This window comes from Schistocerca nitens, chromosome 5 (assembly GCF_023898315.1).
Source record: "Schistocerca nitens isolate TAMUIC-IGC-003100 chromosome 5, iqSchNite1.1, whole genome shotgun sequence".
Classification (NCBI taxonomy): domain Eukaryota; kingdom Metazoa; phylum Arthropoda; class Insecta; order Orthoptera; family Acrididae; genus Schistocerca; species Schistocerca nitens.
In genome coordinates, this window is record NC_064618.1 from 205691572 (window position 1) to 205715354 (window position 23783).

Below are 23783 nucleotides of genomic sequence, written 5' to 3' on the forward strand. Positions count from 1 at the left end.
GAAATAGCATCAAATTTCCGTCCAGTTTCAGTTTTGCCAGCATTCTCAAAAATTTTAGAAAAAGTAATGTCAATCGGCTTTATAACCATCTTATCTCAAATAACATACTGTCAAAGTCGCAGTTCGGATTTCTAAAGGGTTCTGATATTGAGAAGGCTATCTACACTTACAGTGCAATTGTGCTTAATTCATCAGACAAAAAACTGCAGGCAACTGGTATATTTTGTGATCTGTCAAAGGCATTTGACTGTGTAAATCAGAATATCCTTTTAAGTAAATTAGACTATTATGGTGTAACAGGAAGTGCTGCAAAATGGTTCAAATCTTATATCTCTGGCGGGAAACAAAGGGTGTTATTAGGAAAGAGACATGTATTAAGCTATCAGAGATCGTCCAACTGGTAACTGATTACATGTGGTGTCCCACAAGGTTCCATTTTAGGGCCCTTACTTTTTCTTGTGTATATCAATGACCTTTCATCAGTAACATTACCAGATGCCAAGTTCGTTTTGTTTGCCGATGATACAAACATGGAAATAAATAGCAAATCAAGTGTAGTCTTAGAAAGATCGGCTAATAAAATATTTGTGGACATTAATCACTGGTTCCTAGCCAATTGTTTGTCACTAAACTTTGAGAAAACACACTACATGCAGTGTACAACTTGTAAGGGGTGTCCCACGAGTATATGCCTAACATATGATGACAAGCAGATAGAAGAGGTGGACAGTGTAAATTCTTGGGATTACAGCTTGATAATAAATACAAGTGGGAGCAGCACACCACATACAAATCTCTATCTGCAAAGCAAATTGTGTCAGATATAGGGTATATAAAAATAAAAATGCTGGCATATTATGCTTACTTTCATTCCATAATGTCATATGGGATTCTTTTTTGGTGTAATTCATCAAGCCAAGCTAAAGTTTTCCAGGCACAAAAACGTGCAGTAAGAGTTATATGTGGTGTGAACTCAAGAACATCCTGCAGAAGCCTGTTTAGGGAACTAGGGATACTAACTACTGCGTCCCAATATATTTATTCCTTAATGAAATTCTTCATGAAAAAATATCACTTTTTCAAACTAACAGTTCAATTCATGGAATAAATACTAGAAATAAGAATAATCTTCTCAAGGATTTAAAGTGACTTACTCTTGCACAAAAAGGTGTGCATTATTCAGGAACACACATTTTCAATAACTTGCCAGCACCCATAAAAAGCTTGTCAACCAATGAAATTCAGTTTAAGAGAAGTCTAAAGGATTTATTGGTGACCAACTTCGTCTACTCCATTGATGAATTTCTCAGTAGAACCAACTGATTTGTGTGCGTCGTGTGTGTGTGTGTGTGTGTGTGTGTGTGTGTGTGTGTGTGTGTGTGTGTGTGTGTCTGTGTGTGAGTATAAGTACATTATAAATTCTGCAAAATTTCAGTGCAGTAATGTGTTCATTGTAAATAAGTGTGTGTGTGTGTATTTGTGTGTGTAAGTACAATCTAACTTCTGCACCATTTCAGTGCAGTAATGTGCTCATTGTAAATAAGTACTACAGTAGTTATATTGCATGTTTATTACCTTATAAATAAAAAACTTTTTTATTTTAAATTTAGTGCATTGATGTTTGTAAAATGATCATTTTATATCGTGTTCATTAAAAAAATCACGATCATTCCACTTCGGACTTGTGGAAGGTACATTAGCTTATTTGTTTCAGTTGTAAATATCTGTAGCGTATTATTGTTTTTCTGACATGTTCTACATCCTTGAGGACTTCCTCACTATGGATCAATTGGAATGAAAGTAAATCTAATCTAATCTAATCTCCTTTGTTTTCTCCATCTCCTAGCTCCTTTGTTTCTGGTACATAAGGTCATACCTTCCTCTTCCTTGTAGGTCCTCTATTTCGTCGCACATTCCTTCTATGTACTTTTCTTTCGCTTTGTCGGTTTCTCTACTGAGTGCGTTGTTAAGTCTTCTTTATCCTGTTTCGTAGGTGCTACAATATGAAATATACATACAATGTAGATATACTCGTATTAATGAAAATTCTCATTTTTCAGATATGGAACGGGAAAAAAATGGACACTGATGGCCATTATGAAACGGCTTAGGACGAATACAGTATATAAATGAAGAGGTACCAGACACAATAGAGGACATTAGGAGTTTGTGAACGAAGGCTCTTATCGAAAGTACAACAGATTTCTTGGGCATGAAAGGCGTTACGGAACAGTTAACAAGTCACTGTGAGGATCAGTGGAGTAGAAAATTAGTGGAGACAGGCAGAGATTAAAATAAATGAAATAGCTTACCAAGGCTAGCGGAGTGGAGATTAGACAGAGATAAAAAGATCAGTGATCGATATCAAGATACAGAAGACAGCGACAAACCATATGAAATACTAAGACATCAATGGGTGCGTGTTAAAAACTAATTCGGTATCACAGATTATTTTTAAGAGATGCGACAGCAGAAAAATTTAAGAAACTGACACGGAGCGGATCTCTTTACTAAAGGATTTAGAATTCTTAAATTATAATTTGGACTTTCTTGTTCGACAGATCACATGACTTTTTAAACAAAAGTACTAAGTTGCTCATAATTTCTCATGTTATTTAACAGTGTTCAAAATATTCTTAAGTTACAGAAGTGGCTTGCCACCGTTATCACGTGGGATTTGAGGAAAGAATTTCTACTATGAAAACAAAATAAAGTTGGTCGGGTATCTCATAAAAATTTATTCCTATATTGAAAAAAAACTTTTGGCTTCAACGTAAATAATAAACGAGAAGACTACAAATAAATAAACTCTACTGTCGAACAATGAAGAATGAATTTACGAATCTCTTCACGAAACAAGGTTCCCTACAGAAACTTCGATCTACCTGACATTTGTATTATTTCACTCAAAAAATGTAATTTATTGCCTATGATTTCATTTGTTCTATAATGCAGCTTCCGGATGGTTCCATGGTTCTGTGTATCTCTGAAAATTCTGAAAGCAGAAAATTAAGGTGAAATATTTAGTGATTTCTTCACCTTCAAACGGTTTCAAATAAACACAAACACAAGAAATATTAATAACACGTAGAAACAGAACCTACTCCATTATATCTTCAGATGTCGCCGGTGTTCAGTAATTCATTGTTATATTGCCACTTCCCGTGTTCACTTTATTATCTAGGTTCTAAGGCTCAGGATTTAGTAAAATGACCTGTCAATTTTTGTAACATCACATCCTTCTAATAAACAAGATTAGCCTTTACGACGACGTTTAAAATTCTTTCCACCATCTGTCTTCAGTTCTGAAGAATAGCAGGAACTAATTATTTAACGAATACGTATAGTCTCGCTATGTTTTAAGCGATTTGTCGAAATTCATTTTCCCTGAATCTGAGCAGGAAAAATTAATTTCAGGGGATTAAGATAATCTATATGCTAATTTTATTCTCCGTTGTTTTTAAGCCACGAGGATACTTAAAGAAAGGAATTTCGCACCAGCACCGCCGCAGCGGCTTTGCGCGTGAAAGTAAAACGTGTATTAAGTTTTCTCCTTAATTAAGAGGAAGGATCGTAAAATTTCCGTCCGTTTACTTCCATCCCGCATTTTGAAATTGTTATTGTATCCAGTCTGATAAACTCCTTGGTAAGAAATAGAGAGGTACGCCTTACTTAAAAAAGAAAATTCTAATGGAATTGATTTCCGTAATGACTCCACACTCGTTAGAATACGAAAAACAAAGCGATAATGAATAAAAGCATTTTAGGGAAAAACCGATACGTGAATGAAATCTACGCAGAACAAGAAGGAAAAAAGGGAAAGGCATAGATGAAATTTGTAATGAAGCTTCCACCATGTACACTGATCTTTGCTAAAAATTATTGTTCACAGGACGTTAAAATATGGAAAAATGTAACACCAATAATTAAAATAATTTCTTTTATTTGTCATGATTGAACTCAGTGTAACATCTAGTTACCATTTTCCGCTCACTTCATCGTATGTAACAGTTTTCTGCGACTCCTTTAAGCTGAACGAAACTGTCATTAATGGGACAATCTTCTTTGTAAAATATTCTATCATTGTTATACTGCCGGTAATTTAAACTTGTACGAACAATAGCGGTTCCGTAGTTAGCGGTAATTATTAAAGAACAAAAATAACTGACCAACTTGGGTATGTTCTCTAAATGATGCATATTATGTCTCCTTCCGTCCCGGAAATTCAAGATGGCCGCCCCAGTGTGGTCTTGTGTTCCTGATGCTCATATTTTTCTGTCGTCGAAAGTTCTAGAACGAGTTCCACTCGTGAGACCGAGTGAGAAGCTGGTTCAATAAATAAGTAGTGCAGTTAATACGCAAGGTGCCGAAGTGCCGTCAAATGGAAGAGTATACAGCAGACGGGAGGCCACAATAGTTTTTTCATTTACATAAATATAGGGAAGCTGTAATGCGCCTCATACTACTTGAAACACATGAGGCTGCCAAAACGTCTTCCTTTCATGCTTCAGAATATTGATGTTAATGTCAACTTAACACTTCAGCATTTCACCACAGACAGTATTAATCGCTGTACTAAATAAATATACCTTCAAAGCAAATAACGATTTGGAGTACGTGAAGCCATCATTCTAAAAGAGAACATTTTAAATATGTCACTATTTTTCAAATTGTGGATAGCCACTACCACTAAAATACTAAGCAAAAGGAATATGAGCACTGTAACTTCTAGTATAACGCACATACAAACGAAACAAGTATTGTCTATACCCCCGTTTTCAGGGATTCAGAAGCGTTGAAGCACACCACTTCGAACTTCAGAGAAAAAAAATTATTAATCCCACCTTCCCTGCTCCATCTCCCACCCCTTCACATGAAAAAATAACACACACACACACACACACACACACACACACACACACACACACACACAAACACAAACACACACACACGCATGCACATTCATGGACACTTCGTTGTAGCGTCGGTTTGAGTCATTAACATTTGTGAATGACGTTAATAGTTCTGGTACGGGCATTCGTGTGTATTGCTCACTCGCGTTATTTTTGTTAGGCTCTTCTGTCGTCTTTTCTTGACGCACAATCGATTAGTAATCAGGACAAAAAAGATACATATATTGCATTAGTGAATCTACATGTCCATGGAGCGTAGTAACACTCTATATGTCGAAATTACGCCATCAGAAGAATGAGAACCTGCGAAAGTGTTCGCCAACGATACACGAGCGTAGGTTCATGGCGTTGCCCAAACACCGACGAAGAAAAGAAAAGTAACTGCTAGGGCCTATAGTTGCAACGTCCAACTGGGCATTAGGCTGCTCTGTTTTGATGCTCAAAAACCAACTTTAGACCATTAGAGAAGTCCCGACGCTCTTTTCAGCGGAAGTCTTAAGCTTGACGAAAGTTCTGAGTTCTGATAATGGTCTTCTCTGCAAACCGTCTGATTTCGGCGGTCACGTGACAGTCGACAACACTATTTTGGAACGTCATGGGCCACTTCTAAGTCAAGAGACCTGTCGAAAGCCGGTTGTGTTGAAGACTGTTGTCTGTGCTAACCTAGCAGGTGACTGACAGGCAGCAGTCAATTGATAGCTTTTGCCTACGGGTAGCTTCGCCGGTATGCGTTTCTACCACAAGGAAAATGTAGTTTTGCCGAATCGCTGCAAGATAATATTAGGATAATTCCTCAAAGAAGGCCACCGGACATTTCCTTCTGTTTTGCACCAGTTCGAGTTGGGTTCTACCTCTAGAGGGCTCGATGTTGCGAGAAGGTTCCTTCCTCCTTTCGGATTACATTTCTTGAAATTTCTTTCGTTTTACTTTGATATAGTAATGAACTCTTGAGCCACAATTTCAGAAGCATCATACTCAATTCATGTGCGTGACAGTAACGTTTTGTTCGGCTGCACCAGTCTGCTTATGAAGTCACCTTTGCGTTGGGCAAGTTGTAGGCAGCACGATTTCTTTACTCCTACTGATGCAGCCCACCAGTTCTGATCTTAAGCATGTCTCTATTCTTCTCTTTACTGCGCTTTATCGTTTTGCCTGGCGTAAGATTATTCAGTACTCATACGCAGAATTAAGCTGATTTGTTTTTGTCTTAAACAGGTTTAAGTTTCCGTTAGTTTCGGCCAGAATGAGGTACTCGTCTGTTGAAACTTACCGTTGACACATGTTACTCTTGTATTCCGTTGACTAAACCTTTCCAGTTTAGATGGAGAGCCCTAGCTTTCGATTAACCACCCTTTGATGATGCCTTTGGACGTCATTGGATGCTTAAGACCTTTGAGCGAAAGGTCTTTTCTTTTAAAACACTGGTGTGAAAAACTTAACGCCGAAAGTAACTTTCTCAGAAAGTGTCAGTACAAAGTAACATAGCTCGATGAAACTTTGACCATACATAGAATGACTGCTACAGTATAGTAAAGAATGTTGCAAGACCCCTTTAGAGCGTTTGTTTATTCATGTTCTTTTTTTTAATTATGTGTGTGTATGTGAAACACCACAGTACTCCTCATAAGTTATGTAAATACCTGACGAATTTACACAACGGACACTGGATAACGCGAGAAATAAATTAGCCCGGTGACATTCAACACACGATTGGGAATCCTGTCATACGATTAATCCCTCTCTACAAACTTAATGAAGAATTACGCATACGACCAAAATAACTGTGTGAAATTCAATCAGTAGCTCTCTCACCCTTAGGAATCGTGTACAGATACAGAAGATGACTGGTGCTAGTAATCTGAATGGAAGGTAGTATGTTTAATGAATTTCATTCATTGTTTTGAACACACAAATAAATGCACATTGAACATTGTAACAAGACAGGATTGCCGGGGGTGGGGTTTGTGCTGGGTTGGGAGAAGAATACATGCTCACACAATGTTCATTTATTTTTCTTTTGACGATCTTGCCTTCCAGGAAGGCGTGAGACACAGGTAGAATACGCTACTACTTACATCAAATTTGAAATTGTTGCACTAATTTAAAAAACATGAAATAAAATACGCAATATCAATGAACATCCAGTATAGCAATTAAGTATCAGTCACTCGTTTTTCTTCTTTGATCATTAAATTAGAAAAGCTGCATTAGTTTAAAAATAAGAAATGAAATACATAATAACAGTGAATATTCAGAATACCAATGAAATATCAGTACTTGTTTTCTGTCTGAGAAGCCAACAGGCACTAGAATTCAGCAGCATCAGACGTCAGTTGCCAAAATATTACAATACGTGTCACACAGTCACAGTTCAACACAGTACCACACTAGTTGCTACCCAACTGCAAACTGTGGCTATTAGACATTAAATTAGCACGCAGAAACTCAAGAAACTAAACTGTTAAAGCAAACAGATGATATTATGAAATTCGCTCCTGGTTAGGAACTCGTAAAAGTCACAGCATCGGTTACTTCCCTGTTGCTGCTTGTGTCACGGCCGGCTACTGCTGTCTGACTGACTGGCCGACTAACACCAACAAGCGATCACTAGCTTTTAAAACAAACGACTATCGACTCGCGCTACGGAAATCTACCGTAGACGTTGACGAAAACGCAGGAACTCTATCAGTCAATGCCGAGACAAATAACCGCTTGCATAATCGCCAGAGGTGGACTACCGCCTTACTGACTTGCTCAATTTGCAAAGCTCTTTCTCTTTAAGAAAATCATACAGTTTCTTTGAAACTGTAATCATTTGTTTGTCTGTAAACGTACATCACAGCTACTGATTTCCGTTCCGTTCGGCTAATTCCTTCGTGGTTCATCGTCTTTTTCTTTTTTTCCCACAAGTGTATCTCACTGAATGTATCTCCAAAATTATATCATTGTTGGACACATAGTTCTGGAGATATTACGTTATAAACATTGAGATGCGTGAAGAACTAGCTTCTGCTTAACATAATATACAACCGTTCGCTCGACGGAAGATCCGTACCCAAAGACTAGAAAGTTACACAGGTCACACCAATATTCAAGAAAGGTAATAGGAGTAATTTACTAAATTACAGGCCCATATCGTTAACGTCGATATGGAGCAGGATTTTAGAACATATATTGTGTTCGAACATTATGAATTACCTCGAAGGAAACGGTTTATTGACACATAGTCAACATGGGTTTAGAAAACATCATTCCTGTGAAACACAACTAGCTCTTTATTCACATGAAGTGCTGAGTGCTATTGACAAGGGATTTCAGATCGATTCCGTACTCCTGGATTTCCGGAAGGCTCTTGACACATTACCACACAAGCGGCTCGTAGTGAAATTGCGTGCTTATGGAATAAAGTCTCAGTTATGTGACTGGATTTGCGATTTCCTGTCAGAAAGATCACAGTTCGTTGTAACTGACGGAAAGTCATGGAGTAAAACAGAAGTGATATCAGGCGTTCCCCAAGGTAGTGTTACAGGCCCTTTGCTGTTCTTTATCTATATAAACGATTTGGGAGACAATCTGAGTAGCCGTCTTCGGTTTGCAGATGACGCTGTCGTTTATCGCCAAATAAATTCATCAGAGGATCAAAACAAACTGCAAAACGATTTAGAAAAGATATGTGAATGGTGCGTAAAGTGGCAGTTGACCCTAGATAACGAAAAGTGTGAGGTCATCCACATTAGTGCCAAAAAGAACTCGTTAAACCTCGGTTACACGATAAATCAGTCTAATCTTAAAATCGTAAATTCAACGAAATACCTAGGTATTACAATTACGAACAACTCAAATTGGAAAGAACACATAGAAAATGTTGTGGGGAAGGCTAACCAAAGGCTGCGTTTTATTGGCGTCGGACACTTATAAAATGTAACAGACCTACTAAGGAGACTGCCTACACAACGCTTGTCCGTCCTCTTTTAGAATACTGCTGCGCGGTATGGGATCCTTACCAGATAGGACTGAGGGAGTACATCGAAAAAGTTCAAAGAAAGGCAGCACGTTTGGTATTATCGCGAAATAAGGGAGAGAGTGTCATAGAAATGATACAGGATTTGGGCTGGAAATCATTAAAAGAAAGGCGTTTATCGTTGTGACGGAATCTCCTCTTGAAATTCCGATCACCAACTTTCTCCTCCGAATGCGAAAATATTTTGTTGACACCGACCTACATAGGGCGGAACGATCACCACGATAAAATAAGGGAAATCAGAGCTCGTACGGGAAGATATAGGTGTTCATTCTTTCCGCGCATTATACGAGATTGGAATAATCGAGAATTGTGAAGGTGGTTCAATGAACCCTCTGCCAGGCACTTAAATGTGATTCGCAGAGTATCCATGTAGATGTAGATTACCCAGACTATATTCATCCACTATTTCAGAACGAGAGCAGTTAGCTACTTTCAACAAATTTTAAACGTAATTTCAGAGCTTTTCTAAACTTTTTCTCCTTCACATGCTTCACGTCAAGTAAGTAACACTTTAACTCATTTGTAAAGTAATTATAGTTTTGAAGCTGCTTTATACATGGAGTGCGATTCTTAAAGAATCGGCGGTTTACTGGCATATTCGTAATTGTACGTCGCATGTAATAATGACATTGTAGAATGAGATTTTCACTCTGAAGCGGAGTGTGCGCTGATATGAAACTTCCTGGCAGATTAAAACTGTGTGCCGGACCGAGACTCGAACTCGGGACTTTTGCCTTTCGCGGGCAAGTGCTCCACCAACTGAGCTACCCAAGCACGACTCACGCCCCGTCCTCACAGCTTTACTTCTGCCAGTATCTCGCCTCCTACCTTCCAAACTTTACAGAAGCTCTCCTGCGAACCTAGCAGAACTAGCACTCCTGAAAGAAAGGATATTGCGGAGTCATGGCTTAGCCACAGCCTGGGGGATGTTTCCAGAATGAGATTTTCACTCTGCAGCGGAGTGTGCGCTGATATGAAACTTCCTGGCAGATTAAAACTGTGTGCCGGACCGAGACTCGAACTCGGGACTTTTGCCTTTCGCGGGCAAGTGCTCTACCTACTGAGCTACCCAAGCACGACTCACGCCCCGTCCTTACAGCTTTACTTCTGCCAGTATCTCGCTTCCTACCTTCCAAATTTTACAGAAGCTCTCCTGCGAACATTGTAACCGAAACTGATCAGCAATGACGAATATATCTTCTTATTCAAACAAGACAGCCTTAGCGTAGCCATGACGTCTTTTAATGTTTAGTTGGTACAATCTCTTGTCTACAGATTACCTGTTGGCTTCTACCTTGAGTTCTTTTGGCCGACGTTTTTCTGACAATTTCTCTGTCGTTTCGCCAGTACAAGTGGCTGGCACTCTCAAAGCTTCATCCTCATCCACCACCCTCCATCAGCTCGAGACAGAAGCCAACAGACATCTACATCTACATCTACATGATTACTCTGCAATTCACATTTAAGTTCTTGGCAGAGGGTCCATCGAACCACAATCATACTATCTCTCTACCATTCCACTTCCGAACAGCGCGCGGGAAAAGCGAACACCTAAACATTTCTGTTCGAGCTCTGATTTGTCTTACTTTACACTCCTGGAAATTGAAATAAGAACACCGTGAATTCATTGTCCCAGGAAGGGGAAACTTTATTGACACATTCCTGGGGTCAGATACATCACATGATCACACTGACACAACCACAGGCACATAGACACAGGCAACAGAGCATGCACAATGTCGGCACTAGTACAGTGTATATCCACCTTTCGCAGCAATGCAGGCTGCTATTCTCCCATGGAGACGATCGTAGAGATGCTGGATGTAGTCCTGTGGAACGGCTTGCCATGCCATTTCCACCTGGCGCCTCAGTTGGACCAGCGTTCGTGCTGGACGTGCAGACCGCGTGAGACGACGCTTCATCCAGTCCCAAACATGCTCAATGGGGGACAGATCCGGAGATCTTGCTGGCCAGGGTAGTTGACTTACACCTTCTAGAGCACGTTGGGTGGCACGGGATACATGCGGACGTGCATTGTCCTGTTGGAACAGCAAGTTCCCTTGCCGGTCTAGGAATGGTAGAACGATGGGTTCGATGACGGTTTGGATGTACCGTGCACTATTCAGTGTCCCCTCGACGATCACCAGTGGTGTACGGCCAGTGTAGGAGATCGCTCCCCACACCATGATGCCGGGTGTTGGCCCTGTGTGCCTCGGTCGTATGCAGTCCTGATTGTGGCGCTCACCTGCACGGCGCCAAACACGCATACGACCATCATTGGCACCAAGGCAGAAGCGACTCTCATCGCTGAAGACGACACGTCTCCATTCGTCCCTCCATTCACGCCTGTCGCGACACCACTGGAGGCGGGCTGCACGATGTTGGGGCGTGAGCGGAAGACGGCCTAACGGTGTGCGGGACCGTAGCCCAGCTTCATGGAGACGGTTGCGAATGGTCCCCGCCGATACCCCAGGAGCAACAGTGTCCCTAATTTGCTGGGAAGTGGCACTGCGTAGGATCCTACGGTCTTGGCGTGCATCCGTGCGTCGCTGCGGTCCGGTCCCAGGTCGACGGGCACGTGCACCTTCCGCCGACCACTGGCGACAACATCGATGTACTGTGGAGACCTCACGCCCCACGTGTTGAGCAATTCGGCGGTACGTCCACCCGGCCTCCCGCATGCCCACTATACGCCCTCGCTCAAAGTCCGTCAACTGCACATACGGTTCACGTCCACGCTGTCGCGGCATGCTACCAGTGTTAAAGACTGCGATGGAGCTCCGTATGCCACGGCAAACTGGCTGACACTGACGGCGGCGGTGCACAAATGCTGCGCAGCTAGCGCCATTCGACGGCCAACACCGCGGTTCCTGGTGTGTCCGCTCTCGCAGTGTCCGGAGCAAGTATGGTGGGTCTGACACACCGGTGTCAATGTGTTCTTTTTTCCATTTCCAGGAGTGTATTTTGATAATCATTCCTACCTATGTAGGTTGGGCTCAACAAAATATTTTCGCATTCGGAAGAGAAAGTTGGTGACTGAAATTTCGTAAATAGATCTCGCCGCGACGAAAAGCGTCTTTGCTTTAATGACTTCCATCCCAATTCGCGTATCATATCTGTCACACTCTCTCCCCTATTACGTGATAATACAAAACGAGCTGCCCTTTTTTGCACCCATTCGATGTCCTCCGTCAATCCCACCTGGTAAGGATCCCACACCGCGCAGCAATATTCTAACAGAGGACGAACGAGTGTAGTGTAAACTGTCTCTTTAGTGGACTTGTTGCATCTTCTAAGTGTCCTGCCAATGAAACGCAACCTTTGGCTCGCCTTCCCCACAATATTATCCATGTGGTCTTTCCAGCTGAAGTTGTTCGTAATTTTAACACCCAGGTACTTAGTTGAATTGACAGCCTTGAGAATTGTACTATTTATCGAGTAATCGAATTCCAACGGATATCTTTTGGAACTCATGTGGATCACCTCACACTTTTCGTTATTTAGCGTCCACTGCCACCTGCCACGGCATACAGCAATCTTTTCTAAATCGGTTTGCAACTGATACTGGTCCTCGGATGACCTTACTAGACGGTAAATTAGAGCATCATATGCGAACAACCTAAGAGAACTGCTCAGATTGTCACCCAGGTCATTTATATAGATCAGGAACAGCAGAGGTCCCAGGACGCTTCCCTGGGGAACACCTGATATCACTTCAGTTTTACTCGATGATTTGCCGTCTATTACTACGAACTGCGACCTTCCTGACAGGAAATCACGAATCCAGTCGCACAACCGAGACGATACCCCATAGTCCCGCAGCTCGATTAGAAGTCGCTTGTGAGGAACTGTGTCAAAAGGTTTCCGGAAGTCCAGAAATACGGAATCATCTTGAGATCCCCTGTCGATGGCGGCCATTACTTAGTGCGAATAAAGAGTTAGCTGCGTTGCACAAGAACGATGTTTTCTGAAACCATGCTGATTACGTATCAATAGATCGTTCTCTTCGAGGTGATTCATAATGTTTAAATACAGTATATGCTCCAAATCCATACTGCAAACCGACGTCAGTGATATAGGTCTGTAGTTCGATGGATTACTCCTACTACCCTTCTTAAACAGTGGTGCGACCTGCGCAATTTTCCAATCTGCAGGTTCAGATCTATCGGTGAGCGAGCGGTTGTATATGATTGCTAAGTAGGGAGCTGTTGTATCAGCGTAATCTGAAAGGCACCTTATCGGTATACAATCTGGATCTGAAGACTTGCCCGTATCAAATCTTTGTCAACAAGTGCCCACTAAAGCCCTAACCATTTTGGGATGTTTTGTCTCTCCGGCAGACATGAAGGTGCGCGAGCGGCTGCGCGACGCGCCGCCCGGAGGCTCTGCGTCGACTCCCGGCGGCGCCCCGCTGCCGCCGCTGCTGCTGCTGCTGGTGGCTGCGCTGTCCTCGGCCCGCCTGTTTCCCCTCCCGCTGCCGCCGCCGCCGCCGTAAGAGGGCGCCGCCGCCCGCGACAGCCTCCCGCCAGCACGACCCTCCCCCAGCACCGCGCCACAACGACCACGACCAGGATCACGACCCCGCTTTGGCACCACCACGGCAGCGCTAGGCCGCGAGCACCGTAGCGCCGGCTCGACCGCCATCTGGTGGACGGGCGGCCGCCCGTCCGACGCCGTATCAGACGAAGACTGTGTCCGTCTGCGGACGGCGGAACACGCTGCCCGACTAGTAGTACGAGTGCTAGACACGCTACTTAGATGTGTGAGACGATTAAGACGACTGTGGATCTTTTGTAGACTGGAGAACACTTTCTTACCGGAAAGAAGAACATTAAGATCTCAGAAAATATACTCACTGATGTGACTTCCAGCATCAAGAGATGTCTTTTCCTGTATTGTAATGCCAAAAGTGTACGTAACAAAACCCTTTCTATCCTCCCCTACTTAACATATCGATCATTTTCCTCGGAAACGTTGTGGACGGACTTCTTACTGCTGCCAGTATACGTTTTAGGAAAACATTCAAGGACGAAATGAATTGTGAACCTCACATTGCACACCATCTCCCCTAAACTGGATAAACTAGGACGTGATTCTAAAATGGAATATGGTATAAATATACTACGAGTGAATATAGCCCTCAAAACCGTAATTTTTTCTGTAATCTAAATGCTTTCACATAACAAACACAGGCCAACGAAAGCAACATTTTAATTAGTTTTGCCGCGCGGGGTAGCCGCGCGGTCTGACGCGTCTTGTCACGGTCCGCGCGGCTTACCCCGTCGGAGGTCCTAGTCCTCCCTCGGGGATGGGTGTGTGTGTTTTCCATAGCATAAGTTAGTTTAAGTTAGATTCACTAGTGTGTAAGCTTAGGGACGATGACCTAAGCAGTTTGGTCCTATACGATCTTACCACAAATTATTATTATTATTATTATTATTAATTAGTTTTACGAACACCTAAACCTCCAGATGGTGGCTCTGAGCACTATGGGACTTAACACCTGAGGTCATGAGTCCCCTAGAACTTAGAACTACTTATACCCAACTAACCTAAGGACATCACACACATCCATGCCCGAGGCAGAATTCGAACCTGCGACCGTAGCGGTCGCGCGGTTCCAGACTGTAGCGCCTAGAACCGCTCGGCCACCCCGGCCTGCAAACCTCCACATTTCAGACAGTCAGATCGGTGCCAAACTTTGTATATCGACTATCAACCAAAACTCCGATATATTTTGTGCTGTGTGCTGTCATCCAGGAGAACGTCTGTAATCGGTAAGTAATAAGTAACATCTGACCCACAGAGTACGGAAAAGCGTAGCTGTGTTCGTCTGTCGTGCAGAGCTCCCGAGGGGATATCGGTAGAGAGTTAGTTTGTCGTACCAAGGGTCCCGAGTCCGAGGCCTGGTCATGCCTGTTTCTATACCGTAGTAAGTATCAAACTGTTGTATAGGACAACATGTTCCTGACCTGTGAATTGACTGTTCGCAATTTATAGCAGTGTTCGATTGGCAGTCTACACTCGCTTCGTTTATTTGAAAGTAGCAGACCTATACTGTATATTCGTCGTAGTTTCTCAGAATACACAAAAAAATCATAACCGAAGAATAAAGGTGTAGCTGCATCATACGTGCGGAAGTATCAATGGTAATAAAAATAAATCTTCTTCTTTTTCTTCGTTTTGTTATTATTATTATTATTATTATTAGTATTTCGCCATGTGTGATGCAACTGTTTCTTTATTCATCTGTTTCGATTCTCTATGTTTATTCTGTGAAACTACAAATGTGTACTACGGGTTAGCTGTTGAGGCTACACATGTACACTATAGATTAGCTACTTTCAAATGAAAAAAGCGAAAGCGGACTGCCATTAGGACGCTGCTATAAATTTAGAACAGTCCTTCCACACATCTGGAGCACGATGTCCCATATGACTGTTCGATACGTATTACGGTACAGAAACTAGCATAACCACACCTCGTACTCGAGACCCTTGGTACGACAAACTAACACTCTACCCACAACCCCGCGGGAGCTCTCTACGGTCGCAGGTTCGAATCCTGCCTCGGGCATGGGTGTGTGTGATGTCCTTAGGTTAGTTAGGTTTAAGTAGTTCTAAGTTCTAGGGGACTTATGACCTAAGATGTTGAGTCCCATAGTGCTCAGAGCCATTTGAACCATTTGAACCAGCTCTCTACGACAGAGGCACACAGTTACGCTTTTCCTGTACTTCGTGGCTCAGTTGATACTTATTACTTGCCGTTTTCGTACGTTCTCCTGGATGACAGCACAAAGCACAAACTATATCGGAGTTTTGGTTGATACTCGGTCAATATACAACGTTTGGTACCAATCTGACTGTTTGACATGTGGAGGTTTGGGTGCAAGGAATAACTTCTGTTTTAGGACACTGAATCGAAATCTGACTTTTTTTCTGTCATGTACTGTTCTGTCATATTGTGACTTCGTTATAATTTAGAAAATTCGCAAAAATTTGAGTGAAAAGTGATTTAATATTTCTGTAGGAACAAAGGTTTTTCTTTCTCTTTTCTCCTTCAGGTATCTAATACAGTTTTTTCTCGCCTATTTCACATCTCCCATTACACTGGTATTGTATTTGAATTCAAACCGTTCTTTCATGAATTTAATATTTTAATGACAGCAACACCTTTTTCTTCACTGATATCACCAGAATTTTCAGGGAAAAAAAAAACAGGTTACAATTCCATACGTTAAACTCGAGGCTCATCAAACAGCCCAGCTCCTTGAGCTTTCGCAGCATATCAGTTGCAATACGGACAAAATGTCCATGTGTCTTCTTGCCTAAGAAGTGGTAACGAGCTCCTTCAGTATGAACTACGGCCTCTGGCTGTCAGTTTTGCTTCAGAGCAGGAATCGAGCATCACTTCTGAATGTCATGTCCAACAAACACTTCCTTTTTCAATTTCCCTTCCAACTTACGTGAATATTTCCCACATACCTCCTTGAAATGCTCAAACTTTGGGTAAGGCATTCCCGAAAGGTTCCATTGGGCCTAACGTGATGTGTAAAGGAGGTAATCGATTTTCCTCGTAGCCACGAGCTTCTTGCGCGATTCCTTCTTCTCTCCAAGCTTCAAAGGTTGGTTTATTCTGGACCGACGTTGATCTTTTCCCTACCATAGACCGACGTTGACCCTTGCCCTACTGTAGCACATACTGATTATAGTAATAAATGAAATAATGAATGTTTCATACGAAAACAATAACTGATTATCATATTATCATTCACATCGCTTACATTTTCAAGAATAATCTCGTTTCATTATGAAAGGTTTTTGAAGTTGGTCTGAGAAATTTGTTTCAGTTCAAAAAATCATGACTTTAGTTGTGTTAAAATTGAAAAATGAGCTTATTTAGAATGTGACGTGTAGAAGAAAGTGTTTTTTCTCGGTACATAAGTTTTTCAACCGGATTCTTTATTATACAAAGTTTGTTTCTTTCATGAAGCATTGGTCAATTAGTCAATGGCAGGAATATTGTCTTCATGATACCTGGATTCGACGAAACATCCCAAAAAACGGCTCTACACAGATATCTTACGTTTTTAGAGCTCTATATAAACATCAACTAGAAATTCTAGAGGTAACAATGTTTCCTCCAATTTTTAAAGCATTCCAGCAATATGAGGTCCATCATTCAGTTCATTTGCCTAAAACGTGTTTTAACTGAAAGGCAGCGCACAGAATGTTTTCGAGGAAAAGGGCTGGTGTTTCAAGTTTGGGACACGCCATCTAAGACCGATATTAATTAATTTCAGGACTAACCGCAAGTCCAGTCCTTTCTAGAACATCTGGGATATCGTCTCCGAAGGTAGTGACCTCGTGCGAACATCATAACCCACGACGGCTTTTCGATTTATTTTGTCCTGTGACTGAATATTGTTTTCACATTCTTCTGCAGTAAATTGATAGTGAAAGTAAGTAACTATTCCAGTGACAAATCAGGATAAGCTGAGTTAACCTGTGACAACTCCTACACGTAACCAAAACGAGGAAGTAATCAACGAAATGTGTTAAACGCAAATATGGTTTTGTGTTTAATGATTTTTTAAATATCTGAGCTACAGAGATATTCTAAAAGGCAATACAGAAGCTATATTTTGTATGTTACTGTAACAAAAATACTATGAGTGAAAAAATGTAACAATTTCCCAAACAGTCGTATAGAATAAAGAAATGGTAAGTAATAGAAATAGAGAATTAACGTTCAGCTTACATTTTTTAGTGCGCGTATTATTCGTTGAGTACGGTAATGTATTTGAGTGTGATTCGGCCTAACCTGAGACTTGCTTCAGCTGTTTTGTAGATGTTTCACTTTTTATTCCTGTTCTGCTGTGTTATGTATTTTACGAGAGTAAGAGAGCACAAAACACCCAGTATCAAATGAATGATGAGTTATCGGAAATAAATATCTTTAAAAAACTTTTGTTTTTATTTTTTACTAAAAATCAGGAATATTCTTTATTTAAATAACGTAATTCACCGATTTGGACAGAAGTTATTGTCTTTGGGTTTTCAAGCTCCACTACGTATCTTCTATATTTCAATATGTTTGCTATGGTAGAAGCATGTCTTACACATAAAGATGAGTGTATATGTACATAAAGACCTCTCCTATAACAGGGTAACTAAGCTAAAAGTAAATTTCATGATAGAAGGACGCAAACAAATTGTAAAATTTTTTCCTTCTGGTTTCAGTTTGTATGTTTGTTATGATCAGTGTATGCGAACTGTACTTCTGAATGATGAAAAGCAAATAAACATTCTGTTTCGATTGAAACCATTTTGAATTCTGATATGCGAGAATAATTTTGTGCCTGATGACTTCGAAGAAGAAACATCATTTACAAAAGCGGGCTGTCATTATGTTTCCCATATCCGCACCAAAAAATGTATTTCATTTTTTCTGTCCTTTATTTCTGTTGACGAATCGCCCATTTTATTATTGCAGTTTTGCCGAGCCTCAGTAGCAAATACAGATAATAATTGCCATTTTTACTCAAGGAGCAATTACATACTTGTTAATTGGTTTCATATGAGTTGAATTATTATTAGTTACTTATTGTGGTAAGAATTACAAAATACAGAACATACTTACACGTAAATGGAATAGATTATTTTACTCAAACTAAAATCATGGCCAGTATTCTGGAAACAAATACCAAGTTGTGGTTCAATCATTCTTCGCAATTACTTTCACCAATGAGTGACGAGAATTAATGTGCCAAGAAGTTCTTTGTAGAGAATTGTCATCCTTAGGTTTCTATCTGGAAAGATGTAAATGCTTTCTTTGCAACGTATGCCAAGAATAAAATAGCTATTCTACCGTAAGTACTTAGTTCGGTTGTTCAGTACCTATGTGTAACTGTTGCGCCGATGTGTGTACTGAATCTCAGCTACAGCAAATTACTACAGCTTATCGTTACAAATGCATTATTGTACGTTAGAACGTACGTAACTTATGTTTGCAGCCCCAACTGCGGAAGATTTTGTTATAAGCTATTTAAAGCTTTTACGAGTGGTAGAGAAAGTGGAGAAAAACCAGCACTCAGAACTTCACATGCTTGACGATTATTTATCTGAAAACGTCATGTTAACGAGATTTCCTGTAGACGCAAATTTTCACGACAAGGATATTTATGTTTGGGCTTTGAAAAAGGTCCGAGAAAAAGGACTCAGTGGATTTACCCATGGATGCATTGCAAGATTTAAATAGCGCACCACTAAAACTTGAAACGAAGATAGTGACTTCGACGTAAGGTGTGACGCGTTATCAATGAAGTAATGCGACTGAACACCATGGTACGATTGCTGATACATAAAACCATACAAAGAGGTGTACGAAAAGAACTTCACTCACCACGAACGCTGCATTTCAAGGGAGAGAAGTCGGTAAGCACTGTGGTGCGGAATGACAAAGCAACAGTTAATTCTTACACCGTCAAACCCATTACGTCAGCAAGTGGATACATGTTTCCCAAAATTCTTGAATTTACCAAGAAGCGATATGTTGGTTTGCAGTGCCCGCCGGTGTGGCCGAGCGGCTCTAGGCGCTTCAGTCCGGAACTAAATGGCTCTGAGCACTATGGGACTTAACTGCTGTGGTTATCAGTCCCCTAGAACTTAGAACTACATAAAACCTAACTAACCTAAGGACATCACACACATCCATGCCCGAGGCAGGATTCGAACCTGCAACCGTACCGGTCGAGCGGTTCCAGACTGTAGCGTCTAGAACCACTCGGCCACCTGAGCCGGCAATCCGTAACCGCGAGACTGCTGTGGTCGTAGGTTCGAACGCTCAGGTTAGTTAGGTTCAAGTAGTTCTAAGTTCTTGGGAACTGATGACCTGAGATATTAAGTCCCATAGTGCTCAGAGCCATTTGAACCATTTGGTTTGCAGTACAAGCAGCGTAACACATGCTGAAAACATCAAATCTGGTTCAAGTAGCTACAAAGTGTGCCCAATCCAACGAGAAAAAACCGAAATAGTCTCTTCTTCTCATGATTTAACGCAACAGAAATGTCGATCTACCCAATGTCAGAACATAATGTATGTAGGCAAGGCTATTCCTCCTCGACGAACACCTTACCTTCAGGCAATTGTGCTATTTATTTCGCCGGTTCAAAGTGGTGTTGAAGCAGAAAAATGATCATATTATTATGGACTGCTTTCTGTTTACTTTATCGTCAGGTGATTTAATTTCGTTACTCATGGGTGTTGTACACAATTTGTTCTGTTCTCCAGTCTTCGCAGACGTCATTCGGTTCACCTAACTATAGCTGGGTAGGATAACTTCAGGCTAGAGAAGTTCAAAGGCAGTTGCATCCGGTTAATATGTGCCAAACTGCTACAACACAATATAAATATTGCACAAAAATTATCTCATTTCTTCTGGAATGCAAGCCGGTAAAAAGGCTAACACTGTACAGGAAGTCCTTATCAGCGAGGCTGCGCAACCGGAAGTGAATTTTCCAGCAACAAAGAGACAAGTAAAATAATAGACGGAGAAAAGTTCTAAGTCAAACAACAATGGACAACCCGCCCACCAACCCCAACAATGGACAGCCACCACCACATAGTAAACTATCTATAAACAATTCTTTATCTCACTGTGAACACACTGGAGAACCCAGAGAGCATCCCAGTGTGCCCCAGAGAGCTAAAACACTAAGAAGAATCGCTTCTCGGCTTTTGGCAAGATCAATGTGTAGTCTTCTTTATTAATAAATTTATTTATTCCATTGAAGTTAAAAAAAGCTACCCTAATAAAGGATTATTCTGCAACAAGGTCCTAGTAATACTAGGTCCCTTGTTGCTGCAGAAAACAGGATTACATAATGTCTATTTTAAGAAATGACTGCTAACACTGTACAGGAAGTCCTTATCAGCGAGGCACTATACAAATAAAAAGGACGAAATGATGTTTCGTAGCTCTGTCCACGATAACAAGAAACCAGGGTCGAGTGCCGAATGATGGTTACCTGCGCCACGAAAAGATCCTGCACGAACGGGACCAACGGCGACTGAAGAGAATCGTTCAACGTGACATAAGTACAACCCTTCCGCAAATTGCTGCAGATGTCAATGCTGGACCATCAACAAGTGTCAGCCTGCGAACCATTCAACGATACATCATCGATATGGGCTTTCGGAGCCGAAGGCCCACTCGTGTACCCTTGATGACTGCATGACACAAAGCTTTAGGCCTCACCTAGGCCCGTCGACACCGACATTAGACTGTTGATAACTGGAAACATGTTGCCTGCTCGAATGAGTCTCGTTTCTAATTGAATCGTGCGGATGGACGCGTACGGGTATGGAGACAGCCTCATGAATCCATGGACCCTTCATGTCAGCAGGGCATTGTTCAAGCGGGTGGAGGCTCTGTGATGGTGTGGGGCGTGTGCAGTTGGAGTGATATGGGGTCCCTAATAGATCTAGATACGACTCTGACAGGTGACATGTACGTAAGCATACTGCCTGATCACGTGCATCCATTCACGTCCATTGCGCATTCCGATGGACTTGGGCAATTCCAGTGGGACAATGCGACACCCTACACGATCAGAATTGTGAAAGAGTGGCTCTAGGATCACTCTTCTGAGTTCAAACACTTCCGCTGGCACCAAACTCTCCAGACATGAATATTATTTAGCATATCTGGGATGCCTTGCAACGTAGTATTCAGAAGAGATCTCCACCCCCTCGTACTCTTACGGATTTGTGGACAGCCGCGCAGGATTCATGGTGTCAGTTCCCTCCAGCACTACTTCGAACATTAGTCGAGTCCACGCCACGTCGTATTGCGGCACTTCTGGGTGCTCACGGAGGCCCTAATCGATATTAGGCAGGTGTACCAGTTTCTTTGGCTCTTCAGTGTATGTATTGCAAGCATATAATATGGCACATCCTTGAGCAGCCGTAAATGTAACGGCGCCATGTCAGCAGGGCATTGATTAGCAGTTAACCGTCTGCAATTTGATTCCTGCTGCTATGTACATCTACATCTACGTACATACTCCGCAATCCACCATACGGTGCGTGGCGGAGGATACGTCGTACCACAACTAGCATCTTCTCTCCCTGTTACACTCCCAAACAGAACGAGGGAAAACTGACTGCCTATATGCTCTCTACGAGCCCTAATCTCTCTTATCTTCGTGATCTTTCCGCGAAATGTAAGTTGGCGGCAGTAAAATTGTACTGCAGTCAGCCTCAAATGCTGGTTCTCTAAATTTCCTCAGTGGCGATTCACGAAAAGAACGCCTCCTTTCCTCTAGAGACTCCCACCCGAGTTCCTGAAGCATTTCCGTAACACTCGCGTGATGATCTAACCTACCAGTAACAAATCTAGCAGCCCGCCTCTGAATTGGTTCTATGTCCTCCCTCAATCCGACCTGATAGGGATCCAAAACGCTCGAGCAGTACTCAAGAATAGGTCGCATTAGTGTTTTATAAGCGGTCTCCTTTACAGATGAACCACATCTTCCCAAAATTCTACCAATGAACCGAAGACGACTATCCGCTTTCCCCACAACTGCCATTACATGCTTGTCCCACTTCATATCGCTCTGCAGTGTTACGCCCAAATATTTAATCGACGTGACTGTGTCAAGCGCTACACTACTAATGGAGTATTCAAACATTACAGGATTCTTTTTCCTATTCATCTGCATTAATTTACATTTATCTATATTTAGAGTTAGCTGCCATTCTTTATACCAATCACAAGTCCTGTCCAAGTCACCTTGTATCCTCCTACAGTCACTCAACGACGACACCTTCCCGTACACCACAGCATCATCAGCAAACAGCCGCACATTGCTATCCACCCTATCCAAAAGATCATTTATGTAGGTAGAAAACAACAGCGGACCTACCACACTTCCCTGGGGCACTATTTAGTTCTTTTGTCATTTTATTTCATTCATCAAAACATTAAACGATTAAATAAAATTTACATATATTTAAACAGCTCACTTTACACATATAAAATTAATATATTCAATTTAGCTACAATTGCTATCCTTGTGAGTCAAAAGGCTACTGATGGTGGTAAAAAAGCGAATATACGAGGAAATTTAGTAGGAAAGTGTTATCTGTAGATGATCTGATAAAAAGACCTTTCCCAGTAGATCTCTACAGGTTACAGTGAGACATAAAGAATTAGATAGATCTATTTCAAGTGTAAATCTAACAAGGGGAGGGCGTGGGACGAGGCTCATCAATCTGGGTCATACTATACGAGTAGAAGTAGGTAGATGCCCCTTTCAGGTTCCTAGAAAAATATAAATCGTGTGTAGCAAAGGGCAACATACGTTTTAGAAAAGACCCCGGATGTAAGATTCTACAGCGTGATTCAAAATTACTGTTACAAGCTGCTACTGATTGTATTGGGGACTTAGTAGATGGACGTTTAATAAGGAACCTATGTCCGAAATGTACCGTTTGGATCTAAAATCAATTAGAGGATCGGATTACTTTGAAACCTCTCGCTCCAGGGTACACAAACAGCGAAGACATTGAGCTCTGACATGTGTGCTGTAGGATCACATGTCATGGGAAATGTTTCGAGTATTCGTCGTCGGGTTCTCTTCTACATGATGAAGGACGTAGTCTTCAAAGTTGAGAGAACGACGTGTCCGTTGAGCACCTCAGGCCACACTCCTAGTTTCGGATGTACCAGTCAGTTTCTCTAAGTCGTTGTTGTAGTCGGACGAAGGTGGCATGTGACGTCATAATTCAACAGGGAAGGACGACGGCGCCCTCTTCTCAGTTTGTGTGCTTACCGTGAAGTG

The 23783-nt window shown here is 41.7% G+C and overlaps 1 protein-coding gene across 1 annotated transcript in view; it reads left to right on the forward strand.

The window, feature by feature from the left end:
* Nucleotides 1-13363, forward strand: part of LOC126260861 (neurotrimin-like) — a gene marked incomplete at its 3' end in the record, with an annotated part of 376714 nt that extends 363351 nt beyond the window's left edge. The window contains exon 9 of the mRNA XM_049958274.1: nucleotides 13278-13363. Within this exon, the coding sequence (XP_049814231.1) occupies nucleotides 13278-13363 (86 nt within the window). The remainder of the gene's footprint in view (nucleotides 1-13277) is intronic.
* Between the last annotated feature and the right edge of the window lie 10420 nt (nucleotides 13364-23783).